Raw genomic sequence first — 26,898 nt, forward strand, 5'->3', positions numbered from 1 at the left:
AAGTTTGACTACAATTTTAACTAGAATGGCTGATGACCATTTCACTTAAGATTTTCTACAATGGAACAATTTTATTTACTATGTTTTTTTCACTCTCAGTTGAAAATAGGTGGCAAAGTATTTGAAGTGAACAGGCCATATTTGGCTATCCCTATTGGAAGCAGTTCATTATAAAACAAAGTCTGTGCTGGTCTTCAGTACACAGAATTCAAAGAAAATGGTACATTGCTTGTAATTCACACAGAACAATTGCCACTTCAGTTTAATAACTTTTTGCAACAGTTGATTAAATTATACATTCAGTTCACAATTTGCTTTGCAAATTTAAAAATAGCTTAAAACAATCAGTACAGTCCTTGTGCTACTGAGATCTTCCTTTTAATAAGCCATTTACACATTGCAAAATTACTCTACCACCCCCCCACCCCCAAAGAGTGTAACACAACCATTAGCACAAGGTGTTGATTGGCTTCACAAAAGAGAACAAGTGCATCTAACCTGATATAGTAATATACACCAATATGCACAAGTGCCTTAACAACAGCTTACAGATATTTTATTTAAAGGCATAGGCATATACAATCCATTGACAATACAGGAGCACAACACAAACAACTGAGATCCCAACACAAAACTCCACCCCATCATTGTAATCACAGTGCGTTTCTTTTATTTTCAACACCTCAGTGTAATAAACTGATTTCACATGCATTTAAATTAAATTTCATTTCGTCCCCCCCAGGCACTTAAAATGGATTCACATTCCCTTAGAAGTACATTCGGGGTGCAGTTTGTGTCAAAAACATTTGGCTGCTATATAGCTCAGTGACAAAAATCTTCAGCAAGCCAAAAGCACAAAAAAAAGACCCTAAATTTTCACAAATAATTATGTGAATTGTTCTTTTAAGTGTAAAATATAAACTTTGCTCTTTTTGACTCACTCCATCACCATTCAGGAATATTAATTTTATTTTTCATGATTCTGATCTGGATGTGATTGGGTTGTAGCACCATCAGTGGAAGGTGCATTCCACAACACAATGAGTTTGGATGTCATGGATTATTCAGGACAATACTTGATCAATATTTATCATTTACTTTTTCCTGTAGATGAAGACAATCACACTTTGATTGGTAGACTGGCCCTTGGAGTCCCTAAAAGTTGAAATTGGAGGCTTGGTTTTATGCAGGGGGCTGTAATGTAACTACAATACACATCAGCTAAAAGGCCACTGGGTTGTAAATAACATCCTTGAACCAAATTGAGCACCACAAGTGCCCAAATCTAAACTACACTAAGTTCTATCAAATGTATACTTCATAAATGAAGTAGATTTTGTCATTCTGGTATACAGTAAATGAAATTATAAAATGTATTTACTCTAGGAAACCTGATGGTCAGAAGGTCCCAGGAATATTACTAGGCATGGTGGGTGTAGGGCAGTAATCACAGTACTATGAACAAATTTTACCTGCAAATAAGAATATTTAGTAAGCCAGTGCTTGCCAAGACCAAACCCCTAATCATTGGAAAGAAGCCGTTACCCAGCAAACAAGCCATTTCCAGCAATGAAGCAGCAAAATGAAACATTTAATAATTGTGAACAAAAGAATGTACCTAAGAATGAAAATAAAGGTAAAATCTTCCTTTGTTTTAAAACAATATGAACTAAGACATTACGATTTATAACTCAAGGAGGCAAAGCTAAATTGAAAAATAAAACTGTCTTTCTTTAGATGATTAATTTAAGCTTCATTCCTAACTGAAATACCATCCTAATTAGATCTACGGTCTGAACAACAGTGTCAGTTTGAAGATAGACGAGATATTAAGCTGTGTCAATAGCATTCCCACATTTTACTACCTTTAGGAATATTTTTCAACTAATCTATCACTTCACTCTAGCTCAGTAACAAATGCTTCAAAACATCTTGTACCATCTAATGGGTGAATTTTCTTTGTTGAAAATGAGCAAAATTCTGATCAGAAACTGAGCACACATCTCTGTCACCTCAGTTTGAGTTGATCACAAACTTCTAGTTCCTAGTGCAAGATCTAATTCTCTTGCAGTGCTACTGGCATTTTGAAAGAATTTATCAAAGATTCTAAATGATTTAACATTAAAATAGGATGTCTGTAATGTAACATCTTTAAGTCAAGATATACAGAAGGATGGATATTTTTTAATGTACACTTCTAATTAAATTAATAAAAGAACTCTCCCTCCCATCCAGTCTTTCCCATGATTGTGAATCATCTGTGATTTTGAGGACTAATCTGTCACTAGTCTCCTACCAGTAAACATCTGTAATCTACAATAACCTGTAACAAAAAATAAATTTAAATGTTCATAACATTATTGCTCAGTGTTGGCTCTAAAACTACTACAAATATTAATTCCAGTGAACCACCGTGTAGAGGCAGTTAAATCCCTTGATCTTCTTCTAGACCCCAAATTATAAGGAATTCTGATTACACTTTACAAATCAAAGCAGTTAAAGTAACATCTATACACATTATTACTATATTATGTACTTGTGACCAATTATGCACTTAGATATCAATTTCTCCATGAACAGATTCCTAGTATTGGTTATATATACAGAAAGAGCATCCCTGTGAAGTCTGAATTCCAGATACCCTTATCTACCTTTGGAAGAGGTACAAGAAAAATAAAATAGGTTACTAAATCACTTGCTTGCACAATCACTGGATGAATGTTATAATTATTCAACTAGAAGAAAAATTACCAATATTGAAAACTTAAGAGTTTAAGATACTTTTCAGTTTTAAAGTTTAATTCAGAATCTCTGGGACATTAAATACAAGAACACCCAAAATTACGCCCTTTAGATTTCTCTCACTTCATCTTAGTTGTTACTTAAGATCTGTAGCTTGAATAAATTCTGAATGTACTGCTCTTCAATAAGAACAGAATTTCATATGGCACTGTGGTTTAAAAAAATCACATCCAGTATGGCTAATGGAAATCTTCACTCTAGTAGATGAAAATTATTCAATCACAGGTGATGTCATGTAGGATTTTGAAATTAGCTGCTGTAACTTGACAACTACTGGAACCCACTGATAAAAAAATATTCTGTCTCTTGAATAACAGACTTCTATCAACCACATACATCACTATTACCTTTAGTATTAATATCCATGACCAAGCGCCACTAAGAATTAACCAGCTAAAGAAAGACAGTGGCTCTTTTGAAAAAACTGCCAATGCTGCCTGAATGAAAGCCTCCTCACACAGTTTAAGAATGCAGGGAGAATTCTTCGCTGTTTTACGCCACAGGCACGACAGTAGTGGTTGACATCAGCAGAGGTGAATGGGAACACTGGGGGAGCAAGGGGGGTTGGGGAGGCAGGCTCTCCGTTGTCACTCACACAGGGATGCGTGTTGGGGTGCTGGGCTGCTTCAGCCCCATGGTTTTACACAACCAGCCGGCAAAATCCACCTCCTCTACTTCAGATCGTTTAATAAACGTGTGGCTCTGTGAAAGTGCAAGAAAAAGTCAGTATTTTACAGACACAGAATATTGATACTATTAATACAATTTGGGCAGAAGACAGGAATGAAAACCAATTTCATTCCAAACATCTTATTAGTACTGCAATTCCCTAATGGAAGTAATTATTTTGAATTCTTTCCACAATGAAAGCCTACTTAATGAAAAATCCTTCAAATATTTAATGTAAAACTACAAAAACTGCAAAATTAACTTGTGTATTGCTGCACAAAATTAAAACCAAAAAAAAATGGCATCATGAAATTTTCAATTTCTTCCAAGGCCTTAGTTGTATAAGATTCCATTGACAAATATACACAAATACATTTGGACATTCTACTCCCACAATGCAATTCCCAGTTCCATTTGATTTTTAAGCAAATGTTCATTGAGCTTAATTGAATTAAATAGGAAGAAGCATTAAAGTCCAAAATCATGCACAATTTGAAGTGTAAATCCTTTCATTTTTAAAACAGATTATAAATAATCATTAATAACTATTTTCCACCTCATACTTTCAAAATGAAGCACCTGCGAACCATATAGCAAACATAATGTTGAGGAAATACATGTGAGGGCTCCAGTATGGCAAAGGAGAAACAATTCTTTTGAAAGGAGGGTGATACAGAAACTCTAGAGCAGAACACCTCATCTAGGCTCAGATGCAGTAGATATAGAGAAATGATATCCTTACAAGTGGCAGGGTGTGAAGAGGTATAGTTGAGATAGCTGGTGGGAATTGGTGAGTTTGTAGAAGCCAATGGAAATCTGTCTCCATCTCAGGAAGCAGGAAGATCCAGAAAAGGAAAAGAAAAGTTGGAGATGGTCCAAGTGAATTTGCAAATAGGGACAAAATTGGTGGTGAAGAGGATAAAATTGATGAGATTTGCACAAGTGTAGGAATCAGCACTAAGGCAGTTGATGTACTGCAGTGGAGAAAGATACTGCTGGAATTGGTTATGGTCAACAAAAAGATGAGCATGGATGGAACCAACGTGAATGCTCTTGGCTGCCCTCCTTTGATTCATAGTTGGTGGAATATAAAAAATGATAAGGGTTGTGGAGAAGATGTGAAACCTACTTGCTGTGTGTGGCCTTTAAGGCTCTACACCATGCTTAAATAAACAGATTTTAAATAGTGTCAGTTTCCTTCTGCTTGTGTTCAAAAACAGTGATTTATGTCACTGATAGTTGGCAAGAAATGAGCAGTAAGACAATTCAGTCTTGATCACTGCAGTTTCAAACTTTCAGGCTTGGAGATGAGAGAAATGGCTGGGAGTGAAAATGAAACAATTTCACTACTTCAGCAAATTAAGCAACTATGAAGAATTTGAAGATATTGATAATCATCTTGAATGTTACAATGAAAATTAAGATTTGGAAGTTGCAACTATTTCTAACTAGCATCAATCGTGTGCACTTGTGTGGCCGTTAAGATACTACACCACGCTTAGTGCAAATAGTTTTTAAATTGCATTAGTTGCAAATGATTGTGTTATTCATTTGGGATGACTGATGCAGAGTTAAAAGACAGTGATTTTTGACACTACTTCATGCAGGAAAGCATCTTTCACCAGTCCATTATCTGCACTGATTTTGTTCATTTAGTCAAAAGGACACAGCAACATACACTGTATGAATTCCTCCGTCGATAACCATTAGGTTTTACAGCACTGCAATAATATTGGTGTTGTTCTGTATTTCATTTAAATGCATTATTTGTTACTCAATTGTACATATTTTGTCTTTTTAAAAATATTTCCATGAAACTTCAGCTACTTGGGACAACCACTTAACTGGACCAAATTTTACTGGTCCCAATGTGTCCCATTTAACTGAATTCCACTGGAAATAAAAAAAATTATTTTCAGTAAAGATTCCCCCACCACCCAAGGTACATTTTGTGGATCCAGTGCCTTGAAAAAGTATTCAGCCCCACTATTTTCACATTTTACTGTCTCATTTTCTAAATTTAAAATATATTGAAGCAGGATTTTTTGAGCAAATGTACAAAATGTTGTGCATTGTGCTTTCAAAAGAAAAATCCAAAACCTGTTAACAATTTACTAAAAATTAAAAACCAAAATTACGAGCATGAAAAAGTATTCATCCCCTTTTAATTATTATGCGAGCTTTCCTCAGATACAGTATACGTATTACCTTACTATCTCACCCAATTTGCTGATGTAGAAAATTGGAGCATCATCTGAATAATTTCCCCCTTTCTCAGTAAGGTCCAACAGTATAGTAGATTTTCAACAGACCAAATCAAAATGAAGACTAAAGAGCATTAAAGACAAGTCAGGAAAATGATAATAGAGAAGCACAGATCTGGGGAAAGGTACAAGACCATCTCAAAGGCACTGAGTGCAGTGCAGACCATCGTGAATAAGTGAGACTACAGTTATACTGTCTAGGTCAGGCAGCCCCTCTAAACTTAGTCACTGGAGAATGGCACTTGTAAGAGAGGGTACTATGACTCCAACAGTCACTCTGAGTGAGCTGTAGAAGTCAGTGGCTGCAACTGGAGATCAAGTTCATGGCTCCACAATCTCCAAGGCCTTGCACGAAAGAAGCATTTAGAATAAAAGTATATTCTTGCCCACAAAGACTTTGCAAAGCATCACTTAGAATGTACCGCAAAGATGTAGAAGAAAGTGTTGTGATTGGATGAGATTTAAAGGAACCTTTTCGCCTCAACACTTAAGCGGTACATGTGGCATAAATCTAATACTGTGTATCAGGCAGGTAGCACCATCCCTACTGTAAAGTACAGTGGAGGTGGCATCATACTGTGAGGATACTTCTCAGCAGCAGGGCCTGCAAATCTGGTCAGGATTGTTGAGAAGATGAATGCCGCTAAACAGAGAGATCCTGGATCAAAACGTGCTAGCCTCTGCCAGAGACCTTAAACTGGGGAGGAAGTTCACCTTTCAGCAGTACAACAACCCAAAGCACACTGTCAGAACAACCATGGAGTGGCTTAAAATGAAGAAAGTTAATGTCCTTGAGTGGCCCAGTCAGAGTCCTGAACTTAACCCGATCGAACATCTCTGGCAAGAACTCAAAACTGCTGTTCAAAGTCACTCCCCAACTAATGTGGCACAGCTTGAGCAATTTTACAAGGAGGGATGGGCAAATCTTTCTACATCTCATTGTGCAAAGCTAATAGACACTTATCCAAAAAGGCTACTGGCTGTAATAGCTCCAAGAGGTGGTTCAAATAAGTACTAGTAGGAGAGTGGGAATGAATACTTTTGAACTGCTGGCATTCCAGTCTTTGAATTTTTAGTATTTCATGCTTGACAATATTCCTCGTTTTTGGGCTCTTTTGTGAAAAAAGGAGTATGTGATTCACAAATTAAAATTCTCAGTTAAATTGATCAAAATCCCTGGTTGGGTAACTTCACTCAATTTCACTTGCCCCCTCATGAAATGTTTCCACAATCAAGGACTCTTCATCTCATATTCTCAATATTTATTACAGTACTTATTTACTCATCATTATTACTTCTTTCTTTTTGTAATTGCAGTTTTTTCCATCTTTTGCATGCTGGTTGAATGCCCAAGTCGGTGCAGTCTTTCATTGATTCTGTTATGGTTATTATTCTATTGATGTATTGAGCATGTCCGCAAGAAAACAAATCTCAGGGTTGTATTTGGTGTCATACATGAACCTTGATAATAAATTTACTTTGAACTTATAACACTCATTTATGTGAGCAAAGGGTTGGGGGCTGAATACTTTTACAAAGCACTGTATATGGTCTTTGGGGGCGGTTTCAGGGAATTTGGCTTCAGGATAGAAGGATGTCCCTTTAGAACAGTGATCAAGTCAAGTCGCTTTTTATTGTCATTTCAACCATAACTGCTGGTACAGTACACAGTGAAAACAAGACAATGTTTGTCAGGACCGTGGTGCTACATGAAACAGTACCAAAACTACACTGAACTACATGAAAACAGCACAGAAAAAAAACTACACTAGACTAGACCTACCCAGGACTGCATAAAGTGCACAAAACAGTGCAGGCATTCCAATAAATAATAAACAAGACAATAGACACAGTAGAGGGCAGTAAGTTGATGTCAGTCCATGCTCTGGGTATTGAGTCTGAGAGCTTGGGGGAAGAAACTGTTACATAGTCTGGTCGTGACAGCCCGAATGCTCCAGTGTCTTTTCCCAGATGGCAGGAGGGAGAAGAGTTTGTATGAGGGGTGCGTGGGGTCCTTCATAATGCTGTTTGCTTTGTGGATGCAGCGTGTAGTGTAAATGTCTGTAATGGCAGGAAGAGAGACCCTGATGATCTCAGCTGACCTCACTATCCGCTGCAGGGTCTTGCGATCCGAGATGGTGCAATTTCCAAACGAGGCAGTGATGCAGCTGCTCAGGATGCTCTCAATACAACCCCTGTAGAATGTGATGAGGATGGGGGAATGGGAGATGGACTTTCCTCAGCCTTTGCAGAAAGTAGAGACGCTGCTGGGCTTTCTTTGCTGTGGAGCTGGTGCTGAGGGACCAGGTGAGATTCTCCGCCAGATCAACACCAAGAAATTTGGTGCTCTTAATGATTTCTACCGAGGAGCCGTCGATGTTCAGCAGGGAGTGCTCATTCCATGCCCTCCTGAAGTTAACAACCATCTCTTTTGTTCACATTCAGAGACAGGTTGTTGGCTTTGCACCAGTCTGTTAGCTGCTGCACCTCCTCTGTCAGCTGACTCGTCATTCTTGCTGATGAGACCCACCACAGTCGTGTCATCGGCGAACCTGATGATGTGGTTCAAGCTGTGTTTTGCAGCAAAGTCATGGGTCAGCAGAGTGAACAGCAGTGGACCGAGCACACAACCCTGGGGGGTCCTGTGCTCAGTGTGATGGTGTTGGAGATGCTGCCTCTGATCCGGACTGACTGAGGTCTCCCAGTCAGGAAGTCTAGGATCCAGTTGCAGAGGGAGGTGTTCAGGCCCAGTAGGCTCAGCTTTCCAATCAGTTTCTGAGGGATGATTGTTTTGAATGCTGAACTGAAGTCTATGAACAGCATTTGAACGTATGTGTCTTTTTTGTCTAGGTGGGTTAGGGCCAGGTGGAGGGTGATGGCAATGGCATCGCCTGTTGAGCGGTTGGGACGATACGTAAACTGCAGGGGGTCCAGTGAGGGGGGCAGCAGGGTCTTGATGTGTCTCATGACGAGCCTCTCGAAACACTTCATGATGATGGATGTGAGTGCAATGGGACGGTAGTCATTGAGGCATGAGATAAGGAGGAATTTCTGTAGCCACAGGGTGGAGACTTTGTGGGATTCAGTCATTGGGTACATTTAAAACAGAGATTGATAGGTAATTAGTTAGGACATCAAAGGTTACAAGTGGGAGAATGGCGTTAGTAGGAAAATAAACCTCCCATGATTTGAGTGGTGGAGCAGACTCAATAGCCTAATTCTGCTATGTTATATACATGGATATTTGAATATCCTTACAATTTAAACTGTTGGCAATATCTTCATCAATTTATCTCACCAGATAAGATGTAGATGAAGCAAGAACTACATAATTTAAAGTGAACTTTGGAATATTTAATCATACCTAATGCAGAGAACTAAAAGGCACATCTTTGTGAAGTGATAACATCAATATAGTAACTACATCAGGAGGGAGGAGAGGTGGAAAGGGTTGTTGCAAAAGTAAAACTGACAAAGACCAGTCTCAATCTTACTCAATGGCAGAAATTGTTCAAGATCATCAATCCATAGCTCGTCTGTTTCTATGAAGGGTCACACACTAGTCAGCTCTTGAAATGGCCATTCTTCCTCTAAGTTTTGGCCATTTGTGTATTGATGGGATATTTGAATATGAGATGGTGGGAGAATAGCAAATCAGGATCAGAAAGCTCGAAGAAACTGAAAGTACATATTGTAGACATTCAAATCAACTCATTAGACATGCTACAATTAGACCAGACACCTTTATTGGAACAAGTGTTTCAATCTTTAAATTTGAATCCACACAGGTTCTTTCCCCAAGTTATTTATATATAATACAGAAATTCATCAAAGATTGATACTAATGGTAATTTTTCTTTCTGCTAGATGGTTGCAATAACAGCCCCTTTTATGTTCAGATACTCAAAGCAGTTGCTTAACCACAACATTTATTCAACTTGGAAGATTATGTTTAAATCAGTTTCTTTTCCAGCATTTCTACAAGAGAAGAAAGTACCTTTTGGACTAGGTATCATTATTCCATTGTAAGTTACATTATTTGTAGAAGCAACACACACAAAATGCTGGTGGAATGCGTCAGGCCAGGCAGCATCTATAGGAAGAAGTACAGTCAACATTTTGGGTCGAGACCCTTTGTCAGGACTAATGGAAAAAAGAGATAGTAAGAGATTTGAGAGGGGGAGGGGGAGATCCAAAATGATAGGAGAAGACAGGAGGGGGAGGGATGAAGCTAAGAGCTGGGAAGTTGATTGGCAAAAGGGATACAAGGATAGAGAAGGGGGAGTATCAATAGGATGGAAGGCCTTGGAAGAAAGAAAGAGGGTGGGGAGCACCAGAGGAAGGAGAACAGGCAAGGAGTTATTGTGAGAGGGAAAGAGAGAAAAAAATATATATATACACATAATAAAAAATAAATAAATAAATAGGGATGGGATAAGAAGGGGAGGAGGGGTAACAGGCAAGGAGTTATCGTGAGAGGGCAAGAGATAAAAAAAAAATAACTTGCATAAATGCCCCTCCTCCCCTTCTTACCTCATCCCTATATATGTGATTTTACATATATATGTGATTTTATTTTTCTTTCTCTCTTTCCCTCACAATAACTCCTTGCCCGTTCTCCATCTTCCTCTGGTGCTCCCTTCCCTCTTTCTTTCTTCCAAGGCCTTCTGTCCTATGATACTCCCCCTTCTCTATCCTTGTATCTCTTTTGCCAATCAACTTCCCAGCTCTTAGCTTCATCCCTCCCCCTCCTGCCTTCTCCTATCATTTCGGGTCTCCCCCTCCCCCTCTCAAATCTCTTTTTTCCGTTAGTCCTGACAAAGGGTCTCAACCCAAAATGTTGACTGTACTTCTTCCTATAGATGCTGCCTGGCCTGCTGTGTTCCACCAGCATTTTGTGTGGGTTGCTTGAATTTCCAGCATCTGCAGGTTTCCTCGTGTTTGCGTTATTTGTAGAAGACCATTTTAATCAAGCAGTGACAATTAACATCACTGAATGGGCCAAGACAATTAAATAAATAATTGGAGTCAGATATTTGAACTTACTGAAATATATTTTTCAGAACTAAATCTGGAATAATTCACCAGATTGTATTTTATCACATTATTGTCAAAGGCTCCTATTGACTTTAAGGATCGCTGAATAACCATCAATAGTTCATCACAAAGAAAAAAGTCCTCCCTAAACACATTAGAGCTTCCAATTCTTCAACACGTTTTTCTTTTAATGAGGGAGTATCATAAATTCTGCAGTTAATCTCAGGTCACCAGTTAGAGGTTTGAACAACATGCATCCCCATTAAGATAAACAAAAATACACTTTACTCTCTCAACAACATTCAACTTCACTGCTCACATCTGCAGTGAGGACTCTGATGTAAAACTCTGATCAATAACATAGGGGTTTCCTGGTTGTGGATAACCTGACATGGAAGATGGTAATAAAGTGCTTCATAATATTCATGAATGACTGGATACAGTATATATTCTATTATTTAATTATTGGAGATCTTTGGGTGAATATTTGCTGAAATGAAGTTATGACAAGTGTATGTAAAGCAGTACGATATGGATGACTGTAGAAAACAGACATTTCTGATTTATGGGTATATCTGCTTATGGATGGAGTGCTTCTATAACCTGGGGTCTGGATGCATTTAAAATGAGTGATAAGCATTTCTATTAAACCCATCATACTTGACCCATCACAGGAGTGATGGCAAGCTATGATTATAGCCCAAACCATTATGAAAGTGATTACAGTCGGCCCTCCTTATCCGGTGACAGAGCTCTGAATCCGCAGTGTTTCTGTTCACGAAAATAATCACGATCATGGTTGAAAATAAAGTGGAAATAATAAAGCGATTGGAAAAAGGTGAAATGCCATCAGTCATTGGAAAAGTGTTAGGCTACAGTCGGTCAACAATCGGAAGAATTTTAAAGGATAAAGTGAGAAAGGCCCTGTCCCGATGAAAACTACAATTATTACTAAGCAATGCAGTGGTTTAATTATTGGGTTTTGGGTTTTTGATCCTCCACATCAACCAGGCAAGGAAGGAGAGCGTGCTCAGAAGTGGTCTGTCACTGGATCGAACCCTGGAACTTCCCAAGCCCGGCGCTGCAACATACGCTCTTAAGTGTTTTATATGCATAGAAAGGTAAAATATATACTATATGCTAAGACAAACGTTTGACTAACTCTGTACCTGTTCCGACTTACTTAGTAAGAGAACTTCCGATTTTTTTTATCCCAATCCACGGTAACCTACGCACATCCTCCTGTATACTTTAAATCATCTCTAGATTACTTATAATACCTAATACAATGTAAATGCTATGTAATATAGTTGTTATATTGCATTGTTTAGGGAATAATGACAAGAAAAAAGTCTCTACATGCTCGAACAACAAGTGCTGGAAGAGCACTACCGGGTTTTCTCGATTCGCAGTTGGTTGAATTCGTGCATGCGGAACTCGCGGACAGGGAGGGCCGACTGTACAATGATACAATTAATTTAATACCAAGGAACTTTGAAGATTTCAATGGAATAGCAACATCCAGATCAAAGACTTTATAGAATCAACACTGGATTAATCACTTTGTAATTAATGAACAACCCAAACCATGTACTGTCAGACACAAATGTGGCCGTCATTTACACCAGCGACACTCCTGGATGTGACTGCAGCATCAAAAACTACTCCCTCCAAACTTTCTTTTAGGAAGTGGACTCCTGAAGCTGAACAGGCCCTGAGAGACTGCTTCGGTACTACTAACTGGGATGTACTGCAAGGGGGGCTCTGTGGGGGCGTTGAGGAGGTCACTGAATGCACAACGGACTATATTAACTTTTGTGTGGATGCAGTTGTCCCTGTCAGAACTGTTCGCTGCTATCCCAATAATAAGCCCTGGATCACTAGTAACATCAAAGACCTCCTAAACCAGAAGAAGAGGGCCTTTAAAGATGGTGATCGGTTGGAGCTTAAAAGAGTTCAGAAGGAACTCAGAGTACAGATAAGGGGGGCAAAGGAGCAGTATAGGAGGAAGCTAGAACAAAAGCTGCAGAAAAAAAGCATGAAGGAGGTGTGGGATGGGATGAAGATCATCACCGGATGCGGTGCAAAGCGAGGGGCGAACATAAGTGGAGATGTGGAGAAAGCGAACCAGCTGAACAACTTCTTCAACAGGTTCGACAGCTCAATCTCATCCTCACCGCAGAAATCCACACCAGGCTTACTTCCCTCACAGGAAAATAGCCACTCACAGGAGACCTTGCCCACGCCCAGGATTACGGCTGCACAGGTGGAAGGTCAACTGAGGAAGATCTGTACCAGCAAGGCGGCTGGACCGGATGGAGTTTCCCCACGATTACTGAGGGCCTGTGCGACTGAGCTGGGAGAACCATTACAGCGCATCTTCAACATGAGCCTGGAGCAGAGAAGAGTACCCAGACAGTGGAAAACATCCTGTATTGTCCCGGTACCGAAGAAACCACAACCAAAGGAGTTGAATGACTTCAGACCTGTTGCCTTGACGTCGCACGTGATGAAGACCATGGAGCGGCTGATAATACAGAATCTGAGGCCACAAACCAGGCACGCCCAGGATCCTCTTCAGTTTGCGTATAAGGAGAAGGTGGGAGTGGAGGATGCTATCACGTATTTGCTGCACAAATCACTCTCTCACCTAGATGGGGTCAATTGTGCTGTGAGGATTACATTCCTTGACTTCTCTAGTGCCTTTAACACCATCCAGCCCAAGATCTTAAGGCACAAACTAACGGAGATGGGAGTAGACTCTCACATGGTGGATTGGATAGTGGACTACTTGACAGATAGACCTCAGTATGTGCGGTTGGGAGACTGTAGGTCTGACACGGTGGTCAGCAGCACAGGAGCGCCGCAGGGAACCGTACTCTCTCCGGTCCTGTTCACCCTGTACACATCAGACTTCCAATATAACTCGGAGTCCTGCCATGTGCAGAAGTTCGCTGATGACACGGCCATAGTGGGGTGTGTCAGGAATGGACAGGAGGAGGAGTATAGGAAACTGATACAGGACTTTGTGATATGGTGCAACTCAAACTACCTGCGTCTCAATATCACCAAGACCAAGGAGATGGTGGTGGACTTTAGGAGATCTGGGCCTCATATGGAGCCAGTGATCATTAATGGAGAATGTGTGGAGCAGGTTAAGACCTACAAGTATCTGGGAGTACAGTTAGACGAGAAGCTAGACTGGACTGCCAACACAGATGCCTTGTGCAGGAAGGCACAGAGTCGACTGTACTTCCTTAGAAGGTTGGTGTCATTCAATGTCTGTAGTGAGATGCTGAAGATGTTCTATAGGTCAGTTGTGGAGAGCGCCCTCTTCTTTGTGGTGGCGTGTTGGGGAGGAAGCATTAAGAAGAGGGACGCCTCACGTCTTAATAAGCTGATAAGGAAGGCGGGCTCTGTCGTGGGCAAAGTGCTGGAGAGTTTAACATCGGTAGCTGAGCAAAGGGCGCTGAGTAGGCTACAGTCAATTATGGAAAACTCTGAACATCCTCTACATAGCACCATCCAGAGACAGAGAAGCAGTTTCAGCGACAGGTTACTATCGATGCAATGCTCCTCAGACAGGATGAAGAGGTCAATACTCCCCAATGCCATTAGGCTTTACAATTCAACCGCCAGGACTTAAGAACTTTTTAAAAGCTATTATTAATGCTTTTTGAGATAGAGATTTAGATGCATATCATATTTTTACTGAGTTAAGTATTGTATGTAATTAGTTTTGCTACAACAAGTGTATGGGACATTGGAAAAAAAAGTTGAATTTCCCCATGGGGATGAATAAAGTATCTATCTATCTATCTTTTCCAGAACATATTCATGCAGCTATATTATATGACATAATCTAAACATCAAGGTACAAGCTGCAACAATTTTTAGCATGGCATTTTCAGTAGAATTAGGTTGTTGAGATGGCAACCACATTAAAGATAAACCTAGACAAGATGCATTGAGATAAACAAATGTGTAATACATGGCATACTTACCATGAGTAGTTTCAAGTCTGCTCGTTCAGCTGGATTCTTGAATAAACTACAATGAAAGAAAAGGCACATTTGTTCATTATTTATATTTAGAGATGCAACACGTAACAGGCCCTTTCAGCCCATCGAGCTGTGGCACCGAGCAGACCTAGCCTAATCACAGGACAATTTATAACAGGTTAATGAGTGATTGGTTAGCTATCCAGTACATCTTTGGACTGTGGGAGGAAACAGAAGCACCTACAGGAAACCGACTCAGCAATGGGGAAAATGTACAAACTCTTTACAGACAGCATTAGAATTCAACTCTGAAATCTGACACCCCAAGCTATAATAGCATGGTGTTAACTGCTCATTTGGGAACAAGGAAAACTAGAGTTGAGCTCTAACCACTCTGATGAAATGGTCATCAACAATTAATTTAACATGTGCAATTGACCAGGTGAATATTGCAAACTTTTATATTTCAATGACCAGTCGTGCACCTGCACTAGAACACAACTAGAAGTATATGCAGTCACTTACTTTACAAAGTTTTCTTTCAATATTACAATCTCACCCATGAATACCACCTCACTTTTTTTAATTTCTGTTATTCTGCACTACTTTTAACTTAGCTATTTAATAGACATATATATATATACACATAATGTAACTCAGTTTCCATGTTTATTTATCATGCATTTCATTGTACTGCTGCCATAAAGTTAACGTATTTCATGACACATGCTGGTGATATTAAATCTGATTCACAATAGTGGAAAACCTGCAAACTTACATGGTCTGAACAACACACACAAAATGCTCGAGGAACTCAGCAGGCCAGGCCCGAAATGTCGACTATGCTTCCCCGCTCCCCTGTAGATGCTGTCTGGCCTGCTGAGTTCCTCCAGCATTTTGTGCATGTTGCTTGGATCTGCAGATTTTTCACTTATTGTGTTTTACATGGTCTGAAGCATGCTCTCAAAGAGTATGTTATTCAAAAAGATAAAAACTTCTATGGAATTAGGAAGTTTAGCAAATTATGAAAGTGATTATCAATTTTATATTGAAAGTGAACCATAAAAATGGCCAGGTGCTTCCTGAGATTTAAAAGATACAACAATCAGCTGGAGGAACTTAGCAGGTTGAATGGCATTAATGGTTGTGGTGGGGGGGGGGGGGCAGCAATCGTCAACATTTTGTGTTAAACATCAGGACTGGGACAGATCTATACAGCAGATTGCTGCTCCACATTCCACATCCACAATCACTAACCCAAAACCTTTAACATTAGCAAATGATCGGCAAATAGGAGGAAGTGGCTTATAGGTGTCAAAAACTTTTCTACCATCTTTCTGGTTTTTTTTGTTTATTTATGTCTTAAAAGACACTTTTCCTTATGTCTTAAAAAGGATGGCCACAGCAGTTCTAATATATATTCAGTATGTATAGGGATTACTTGAATGAATAGAGAGCAGTAAACTCTGACAAGACAGTTCACCTCTTCTTATGATCATTGTGTCAAAAACAAGATCTAGTGATGGAGAAGGATGAGGAGCAATTCAAAGCACAATGTTGATCTGACTGGGGAAAATGAAAAGGCAGAATGGCAGTAAAACATAATGGAACAACGGATAACCGAGTAGTTATATTTCAAGGAAAAAAGTAGGGGAACCAAGCCAGTTTAGATGACAAAGGAAACGAAGACTAAGATAAAATAATAAAGATGAATGATGAAGGATCCATATCAGATAAGTGAGAACTGGGCTGAATAAAATCAACCAGAAAATCAAATAATCCAGAGTATACAACGGACATGCAAATGATAAGAGATTAGTAATAGTGGACGTGGGGCAGATTATGGATGAAGAAAGCCATTGCTGTGTAAAGGCTGGAACACTTGATGTTTTCCTTGGTAAGGTATAACAGAAAGTAATGCTGTCAGTCCTAGCAGGAAGTGCTCCTAGTAGGTAGAAATATTTGGTGGAGTGAAAATCCATAAAGAGGTGGAATAATGAAGCTGGTTATATTTAAAATTAACTTGACACCAAATCTGGATAAGATATATTCCCAGTTACAAAGGGAAGTTTGCAGAAGGGAGGGTGTAATAATGAGGGAAGGTGGAAGAACTGTGAATGTTTATTATTTTACTAAGTTTATCCTAAAGAGGTCATTTTAACTTCCATAATGTTGACTAAGACTGCCATAGTGTTAAGGCATCAGATAAGGCAGAATTTGCTAATTGTGTCCTGGAATGTTTCCTCCAGCAATAGACAGCCCTATGAGAGAGTGAGCAACATCTGATCTCTTAGAAAGAAAGAAACTGTTGTAGAATTAGATGAGCTACAAAGGAGGATTGCCCTAAAGATGCCGTGACTTAGTATTTCTAGCATTTTTGTTTAAATATGTGGCCTTGAGGAAACATTCATAGTTTAAACCAGCTCAACAATGAAGATCTGCTCAGTTTGTTTACCTTTAAACAGAAGAGGAAACTTTATGAGAATCTGTACTGTAATTAATGGGGTTAACATCATGCATATTGATAGAATTCTCCAGTTTTAAAACTGGGGTTAAATGTGATCCATACATGAATTTCTATCACTTTAGAATCAGGATATTCCAGTTTAACAGACTGAGGTGGTTAAGAGGTATAACTTTATGTAATACAATAATAGTAGGCTAGATAACAGGTTGTTCTTTTCTCAGAAATGTCAGCCAAATGCTTATTCTCGATCAGATGCAGACTGAGGAAAAATTCTCATAAGGTGAATTTATAAGTTCAGTAATGGCAAATTAACTTTCAACCCTAGAGTCCGTTGATAACAGCTCAATTCTTATAATCTGTCAAATATAGCAAGGGAAAGGGAATGGAAAAATGCTTTAGTACAGTGAAAACACCTGAAGAATCACTAGCTGTGTAGCCACACACTCCCTGCCCTGAATCATACATCAGGTGTAGGTTATACCGTAATTACTTACCATTTATTTACAAACTCTTGAAAGTCTTGTGAAAATACACCAATAGGGAGTTTAGGTGGTGGCTGGAAGGAAAAGTAGCAACATAAGGAGCAGCTTCAGAAATACAGATAGTCTAAAACCTGATATTCTATACAATAGTTTATCACTGCACAGCAATGGTTCACAGGACCATTTTAAATTATGTTTTTAAATGATTTTTTTCACCTCTAGAGGTTAAAATTTGTTTGGACAACCTGCAAATTGCTGATATAAAAATATTTGCATTCAGTCACACTTTGATTCATCCTCCATCTTTGAATGGTCACATAAGAGGATTGTTTAAAAAAAAATCAAATCCAAGTATTTGATCATTGGGTTACAATGATAGAATGTGAATAAAGGGGTATGTCACAAACAAATAAAATGTGGCAGGAGTGGGCTGTAATCCCCTTAAGCCCACTCGGTCATTCAGTAAGATCACAATTAATCTGTAGCTATTATTCTATATTCTGAACTGTCACAGGTAACCTTTCACCCCTTATCAAGAATGCCTAGCACTGCCTTAAAAGATATTCAGTCAGGTTCCACCAAGCAGTTTACTACTTTATCTAGACTTTAAGCCAACGTGACTGTTGCTAGTTTTCATTGGCTTGTAGGACAGAGCATTCCCGTGGCACTGTAGCAAGTCAACAATTAGCTGAGTGTTGCCAGCATTCCACATGGATCTAGTGGTACAGTCCATTGTGCCAGGACTCCTCAGCATTTCTGGGGGATACGAAACAGCAAGGAAAGGAATCAAAATCTAAAAGATGCTGAGAAACATAACAGCTTTTTACTAAAAAATTATTTTTCTTCAAAAGTTTGTTCAGTAACACAGGAAACAGATGATCCTAAATATATTATTTATAGAAATACATGTAGATGAAGCAAGGTAAATTACATTTCATACTTGACTTTTTTCTCTTAAAGCAAGGAGACAGATGTCTAATTCTGCAAATGCATCATATTATCAGGCAGAGTATGAAGAAGATATTAACCTGACAGCGTTTAAGTGGAGTTTTGGTTTTATAATAGAGGAAATGATGTTTTATACAAGTTACAGGTCATAGAACATTTATCCTTTATTTAGACAATTGTAGAAAGCAAGCTGTATTGTAATAAGTAAGTACAAACCTCATTAACAATATAATCCAGAAGTTCAAAAATAGCCATGGCTGGTCGGCTGTCCATTCCAAGCCCTGGATTATAGAAAGGGGCACATGGTGACATATACATACTTAGATAATAAATTTACTTTGAACTACTATGCTATGTTACAAATCCAAGTCTGTGAACAAATTACTACAGCTGTTTCTAGGCAAAATCCTGGATATCTAAAAACAATATGAAGTACTCAGCAGGTCAGACAATATTTATAGGGAGAAAGACAAACAAGAGTTAGTGTTTCATCTCCATGGTCTAAAAGTTGAAGTCTAGTTGCCTCCCCACATTCAGACCAACATCTTTTCAACATGTGGGCCAATTGTCTTTGGAAGCAGCCAGACACATGGACATACACAAAGTGAAGAGTGATAGTGGGAAGTGGGGCAACACAGTAGTGTAGTGTTAGCACAATGCTTTACAGTAGCAACAACCCTCGCCATTATCTGCAAGGAGTCTGTATGCTTTCCTCGTGACCACCTGGGTTTCCTCTCTCAGCCTAAAGACATACTGGCTGGTAGGTTAACAGGTAGGGGATTGCTGGGCTTCATGCTTCAAAGGAGGGTCCATTCCGTGCTGTATCTAAACAAATAAAATAAAGACTGGAGAATCAACGGCCAGCTTCACCTTGCATTTTAACTGTAGCTCATTCAGATCAGTACACTGCAATGGCAGTTACCTACATTGAGGCCATCTTCAATGTTGATTATTTCTGGGACAAGAAAGTCAACACAAAGTTTTACGAAGAAAATTACATTTTGTATTAATGACAACTTTTCTACTCATTGTCAGTCAGAATGCAGGCAACAAGTGAAAAGCTTTGGAGGATCCAATCTTTCCAAGGGCATGATGTTCAGAAAGGTTACCTTCAAATGTTAACTGAGCAACTTTCTTCAATATTGCTTAATACTGCACAGCAGCCAAAGGGTGATTACTGTGCAGGCCAATTCTACCACATTTACCAACTGCATAAAACAAAGAACACAATTTTAGTAAGGTGTCAGACCTCTCATTCATGGAGTTTTACATTTTTCAACCACAAAGGAATATTGTGATAATTTGATGACCTCACAATTTGGCAGTGGAAAAAGAAACTGAATGCTAAAGTTGTTGATACGGTTTTCAAAAACCACAAAATTAAAGCTGGCTCTTTGGCTGAGAAGTCTTGAATTAACAACTTAAGAAGAAACCAGATAAATGAACAATGAATGGGGATACTAATATCAGCCCACAAAACAGAAAAGCAAAACACTGAGTATCTGAAATAAAAATAGAAAATTGCTGCAAATATTCAACAAGTCAAGCAACAGCAATTAGTCAAGGCCTTAGGTTGAAGACTTTTCTTCAGTACATGCCAGTTTTGTTCTAGTTTCAGTCTTTAAGAATAAAGCTGATAAACCCATGAATACTACATCAAGCAAGTCACTTAATTAAAAACCCTGGTTTTTGATACAGCAACTTGCTGTACTGTTTCATGTAATTTCCAGTAAAGAAGAACAAAATGATTGTTACTTCAGATCCAATGCCACACAAAAACACACACAGCAAGATAAGTACAACAATAAAAATAAATATAAATACATGAGATAGCTTATAAACACAGACTGATTGTCAATAAAATGACGCTAGGCACAGGAGTGTCACAGGACTTTGCCCAGAAATGATAAAATAATGGTGGTGGGGTTGGGTTAGTTAGTGGAGGTGCTGATCAGCCTTACTGCTTGGGGAAAGAAACTGTTTTTGAGTTTGTTGGTCCTGCATGGATGTTACATAGTCTCCTCCCTGATAGCAGTAGGGCAAACAGTCCTTGAGCAAAGTGGATGGGATCCTTTATGATTTGCTGGTCTCCTGTGCAACACCTTCCTGCATACATGTTCTCGACGGCAGGTAAGCTGGTGCCAGTGATGCGTTAGGCAGTTTTGTAGAGCCTTCCTGTCTGCCACATTGCAGTTTCCGTACTATGCAGTGATACAGCATGTCCTCCACTGAACAAGTTTGAGTATTGATCTGCATATTCCAGCTCTCTTCAGCCTCCTCAAAAAGCAGAGGTGTTGGTGTTTCCTGATTGTGGGATGTGTTCTGGAACTGAGGGGTTGCGCGAGATGTGAAACTGTACACACTTTTCCACTCATGTTGCTGACGTATGGAGGGGTGCGAGTTCTGTGAGTTCTCCTGATGTAACTAACCATTTCCTTTGTTTTGTTGATATTAAGGGAGAGGTTATTTGCCTGATACCATGCCTCAAGCTTTTCCACCTCTTCTCTGTAGGTCATTTCATCGTTGTGGGCGATGAGCCCCATCACTGTCGTATCATCAGCGAGCTTCTCAAGGTGATTACTTGTGTAGTTATGTGTGAGCAAGGTGTACAGCAATGGGCTCAGCACACAGCCCTGGGGATACGTGTGTTGAGGATGATAGTGACGGATTATCCTACTGAACTGCTGGAGATGAGTCAATAGAAACATCCAAAGGAGCAATGGGTTACCAGTTGAGTGGAATTTATTTTGTCTGTGGTAAGTAATGAACAAATCAAGGAGAGATAAACCTACCTACTCATTTTCTCATGAAGCTACCCAGAACTGTGGAATCTGTCCATGATCACTTTCGTAGAACTATGTTAAGTCAAAGGCCTACTGACAAAAAATGGACACCCTCTGTACCAAGAGGGATAAATTCAGAACAGATTTGGTAGCTCAAAATAGCTTTCATGAGAACCTATGGACCATTAGCAGCAAAAACAAATACACCACCACAATCTGTAACTAAATGGCACAGCATATTCCCACACTCCCCTCAAGATCAAGGTAATCGTATTCAGGGGTGAAGTGCCTTGCTGGAATTAGCCCTAGACCACAATGCAGTTACTCGCATACTAAACAAAATCTGCATGGAATAGAGAAGGAATCTCACAAATTAACAAATAACCAAATCTCTGCAGACTAACCATATCTAAATGGGAATACCAGTGGACAATTAACAGTGAACTGGAGGAAGCAGGTCATAGAACATGTTCTCTTCTCCATTCTCCATTCTATGAGCTGTCTATACTTCTTGCTGCCTCAGTAAAGTAGCCAGCATAATCAAAGCTCCTACCCACCCCAAACATTCTCTTATCCCCTGTGCTATCAGATACAAAAGCCTGAAAGTACATACCACCATCAAGGACAGTTTCTATCCCATTGTTATCAGACTCTTGAATGGACCTCTTGCATGATAAGATTGAGACTTTTGGACTCAGCTTCTACCTCGTTATGATCTTGCAGTTTATCATTTATCTGTTAGACTTTAGTCTGCATTGTTATTGTGTTATTCTAGCTTAATGCACTGTGTCCTGATTTGATCTGTATGAACAGTATGCAAGACCAGCTTTCCACTGCATCGTGGTACATGTGACAATAATAAACCAACACTCTTCCTTAACTAAGGCAAGGCCAAAATTAAACAAAGACAAAGCTGACAAACTTAAAACCACATTCAGCCTGAATAAGTTTATTTCATCCTGTGGTCCCCACCATCACTGAAGCCAGTCTTTGTCAATTCAATTCATTGCACATTGTATTAAAAGTAGTTGACGATACTGGATAATGGAAAGGTCATGGAAGCAAACAATTTCCCTTGAAGATTTCAGCATCAAAATTAGTGAGGCTCTTTCAGCCTGTTACAACACTGGTATCTATCCAGCAATTTGGAAAGCCGTACAAATCTGTTTCTGTTTATATATTCATTTTTTCAAGAACGTTCACCTCATTTGCAAGGCCAGCATTTACTGCCCATCCCCAGACTGCCCTTGTAGCAGCAGGAAGCAGCTTTCTTGAAACATTCCAGTCCTAATGCTTTTGGGATGGATTTCCAGGATTTAGACTAGTGAAAGTGAAAGAGTGGCAATACGTTTAAGTACCAGAATGGTGTGAGATTGAGGAGAACCTGCAGGTGGAATTACAATATAGCTAATACGTACCCATGTCCTTGGATGTTGAGGGGAGGTGGTGTTGGAGTGGTTTAGGCAAGTAATCGCAATGCATTTCATAGTTGGTACAACTCTGCACATCACTAGCTGTTGGTAACAGAGGAATGAATGTTTAGGGTGCAAGGTGGCTTTGCCTTGGATGTTGTGGAGGTCAAGTGTTTTTGGAGAAGTACCCGTCCGTAAGGTGAACTGTATTTCATTACCCTCTATTGTGCCTCTGAAAAGGTGGAAAGGCTTTGTGTTTAAGTACAGAATAGCCAATCTCTGATCTGCTTTCAAAGTCACAGTATTTACTTAGCTGCTCCAGTTGAGTTTCTAGACGATGTGTCCTCCAGGATTATAATGATTGTGGACTCAGCAATAATGCCATTGAATGTCAAAAGTAGGTAACTGGGCTCTGTGTTATTGGAGGTCATTATTATTTGCCACTTACATGCCACAAATTACTTGCCATTTATTAGCTCATGTCTAAGTGTTATGGTTGTGCGGCATGCAGGCAAGGAATGCTTCATTTTTAGAGAAGTTGCAAATGGAATTGCACATTGAGTAGTTAATGAAGCCTGTAACATTTTACTGTTTAATCTTTTCCATAGATACTGCCTGGCCTGATGAGTTCCTCCAGCATTTTGTGTGTTTTGCTTGAGCATTGCGTAGTCAGTGTCATATGACATGGAAAAATTACTGTCATCCCAATATTGTAGGAAGCACTGGGACAGTGACATCACCTGGGGTCATCAACATCAGACACCCTTGCCCAGGTGACCAAGCCAGGGTTGATCAGGCCCTGGCTTGTGGCCCAGCAATTCTGGTCTACAGGTCATACCTCTTGATACATAGCCATCTAGAGGTTTGCTCAGCAGCCTCCACGACGGTCTTGATGGTTCATTTCTTTGCAATTCCTGTAATGCTAAAGAGATACTAGGTTCTGCACAGTGAGCAGCCAACAAAACCTCTACACCTCACCTCTAAAGGCTCACATTGTGCCCTCCACAACTGTCTCTGGCACTGTTCTACCAGCTTCTGGTATTGGCTTTCTTACAAACAACTGCCTCTTCAAACTGGTCTTCTCAAGGCACCGTCAATTCTAACACGATCATCTGCTTCGAGGTTTCTGATAGAATGATCATATCAGCCCTCAGTGAAGCCAGGGAGCTTTAATTGCTTGCCAAAATAAGACCTTCAGATACCATTTAGATGCTGTGGTGAGCAAGCGTGCTTGTGATCTGGGTTGAGGCTGTGGTTGGTCTCCAGCTTTGACAACTGCTTTGAGCTTTCTGGGTTGGTGGAAATGCTTACTGTTGTTAATGGCCATGAGATACTTTCTGCCACTGCCTTCAGCAGCTGGTCACGCCTTCTCCCAAGGCTTTTTGGCAGCTGCTGAGGATATGTTCCAGGGTCCCTTGGCCACGACAGAGGGGACATAATGATGCCTCACTTTTGTCCTAAGTAAAAAGGTTCGCTGAACTAGGCAGGATGTCGTACACAGCCTGTACTATGAACTTGATGTGCTGGGGTTCTGCCTGCCTGATGTTGGACCAGATCATCTTCCACTTCAGTGCACTCTCCCACCTTGTCCAAGCTCCCTGCAACCCCATTCCTACCACTATTCACACCTCTTCCTGGACTAGTTTGCATTTGTCCCTGCCCTGGTCCTTGTTGAAGCGAGTTGAAGGGAAGCTGCCCAGCCCCAGCTGACCAGCTGTCACTGTCCCTACTAGATCCCTGTGCCTCATAGGTGACTCAGCCATCTCCACTGAGTCCACTTCCTTCAGTGTCTGCTGATGAGACTTTGGGGTCACTGGAATCTCTGTACAGCAGTAATTCTCTTGTATGGGAAACAATGAACTCCTTGTTTAGGATGCTGAAGAGAAGCTGCAGTTTATTCCTCTTCCTGTACACAGCAATACTGCTCAGGCTGCCCAGCCATCTTTGAAGGTAGCCATTGATTTTTTTTTCCTAAGAGCCTCAACTGTTGACATGGGTACCTCATATACCAGCATAGGCCAGAGGATTCAGGCGAGGATGTCATGTTGGTAGATCCAGGCCTTGAACTTGCCAGGTAGGCCTGACTTGTCCACACTGGTAAGTCTGACTTCTAACTCCTTGGTGATCTTCTGGATGACAGCCGCATCCCTTAGCCAGACAACCCCAATAGGCGGACCGCGGGCCAGGTACGGACCACGAGAACCAAATGTCTGGACCGTGCCGACCCACTGACACTTACATGAACGCACCTGTCATAACATGTAAATAAGGCGTGCACTGCTCTAATTTATTTTAACCTCATCCCACACCGTACACTTGATCTACGCCGCCAAACAGCACACAACCTTCGCTGGCTGAGCAAAGGCTGTGTGTTGGAGAGGGTGTGTGACCTGCACAATGAGCTTGTGTCATTTTTATCCAGCCCGCAGAGCCAAAAAGCCCAAGGATTTAAGAGGTTTTTAAGTGACAACAAGGTGATGGCACATGCTCTTTTTTTGTGAGACATCATGTCTCATCTAAATCAACTTAATCTGCAATTACAAGGCAACAGCCACACTGTTGCGGACATATACGAGGCGATTGAAGCTTTCCGGTCAAAGCTGAACCTTTTGGAGAGAGACATTCACGGGTGAAAGTTGCATTTTCCACGTCTGCGAGAGCATTGCGAGAAGAACGAAATGTGGGAGCATCCAGTGATGAAGGATCTTGCGATGAGCCTGGCAGAAAACTTCAGGGACCGATTTGAAAGTGCCCCTAAACTCTCAGGTGACATCCTCCTCTTCCTGAGACAGCCATTCTCCGTTTTGGCTGACGGCCAGTGGACTGCAGAGGCCAAAAGGCTGGTGCCTTCCATAGATGAGGCAACTCTTCAGATGGAGGTCTTGGAAATGGGAACATCTGATTTGCTCAAAGTGCAACACAAAGACATTGGGGGTGAGTGACTTTTGGATCAACGTGGTTCCCCAAGCTCAATTCAAAAACACGAGAGCTATTGCAATGCTCCTACTCACACTGTTCCCCTCCACATACATATGTGAGACATCGTTTTCTTCAATGAACTCTATCAAGAACCAGGAGAGAAAGACTCTCCAATGCACATCTTGGCCAGTGCCTCAGGACTGCCACAACGAATACAGGGCCGTCATCAGAAGGATTGCCTCATTCTGTTGCTGTCGCTTCTCTCACTGATTGGTGAGTGAATCAATTTATTTTTGTCCATTTGTCAATCTTATTGTGGTATAATAATATTACAACAATAATACTGATAATTTCACTTACAGCTACACTTCACACTTCAAATGCTACATAGCTTAATTAAAAAGAACAAATAGATTAAATGAGCACAGAATCAGTGGAAAAGACAGTACTACTAAAACTGTGTGCGCGCGCGCATGTGTGTACATGTATGTGCACGCCTGTATTTTAATTCCCAGACAACAACACACACAAAATCCTGGTGGAACACAGCAGGTCAGGCAGCATCTATAGGGAGAAGCGCTGTCAACGTTTCGGGCCGAGACCCTTCGTAAGGACTAACCAAAAGGAAAGATAGTAAGAGATTTGAAAGTAGTGGGGGGAGGGGGAAATGCGAAATGTTAGGAGAAGACCGGAGGGGGTGGGATGAAGATAAGAGCTGGAAAGGTGATTGACGAAAGTGATACAGAGCTGGAGAGGGGAAAGGATCATGGGACGGGAGGCCTCAGGAGAAAGAAAGGGGGAGAGCACCAGAGGGAGATGGAGAACAGGCAAACAACTAAATATGTCAGGGATGGGGTAAGAAGGGGAGGAGGGGCATTAACGGAAGTTAGAGAAGTCAATATTCATGCCATCAGGTTGGAGGCTACCCAGCTGGTATATAAGGTGTTGTTCCTCCAACCTGAGTTAGGATTCATTTTGACAATAGAGGAGGCCATGGATAGATATATCAGAATGGGGACAAATAGAGGAGGCCATGGACAGACATATCAGAATGTCTATTTCCAGATGAGATGAGTTCTCAATCTTACAGCTGACAGTTGTGATAGCTAGAGTC

The 26,898-nt window shown here is 40.4% G+C and overlaps 1 protein-coding gene across 1 annotated transcript in view; it reads right to left on the bottom strand.

Moving 5' to 3' along the window:
• Positions 1-229: 229 nt before the first annotated feature.
• map2k2a (mitogen-activated protein kinase kinase 2a) overlaps positions 230-26,898 on the bottom strand; it is an 82,106-nt gene continuing 55,437 nt past the window's right edge. The window contains exons 8-11 of the mRNA XM_073068815.1: positions 18,887-18,951; positions 17,735-17,796; positions 14,777-14,822; positions 230-3,504 (exon numbers count right to left, since the gene is read on the bottom strand). Coding sequence (XP_072924916.1) covers positions 3,394-3,504; positions 14,777-14,822; positions 17,735-17,796; positions 18,887-18,951 — 284 coding nt within the window. The 3' untranslated portion in view covers positions 230-3,393. The remainder of the gene's footprint in view (positions 3,505-14,776; positions 14,823-17,734; positions 17,797-18,886; positions 18,952-26,898) is intronic.

This window comes from Hemitrygon akajei, chromosome 16, assembly GCF_048418815.1.
Source record: "Hemitrygon akajei chromosome 16, sHemAka1.3, whole genome shotgun sequence".
Classification (NCBI taxonomy): domain Eukaryota; kingdom Metazoa; phylum Chordata; class Chondrichthyes; order Myliobatiformes; family Dasyatidae; genus Hemitrygon; species Hemitrygon akajei.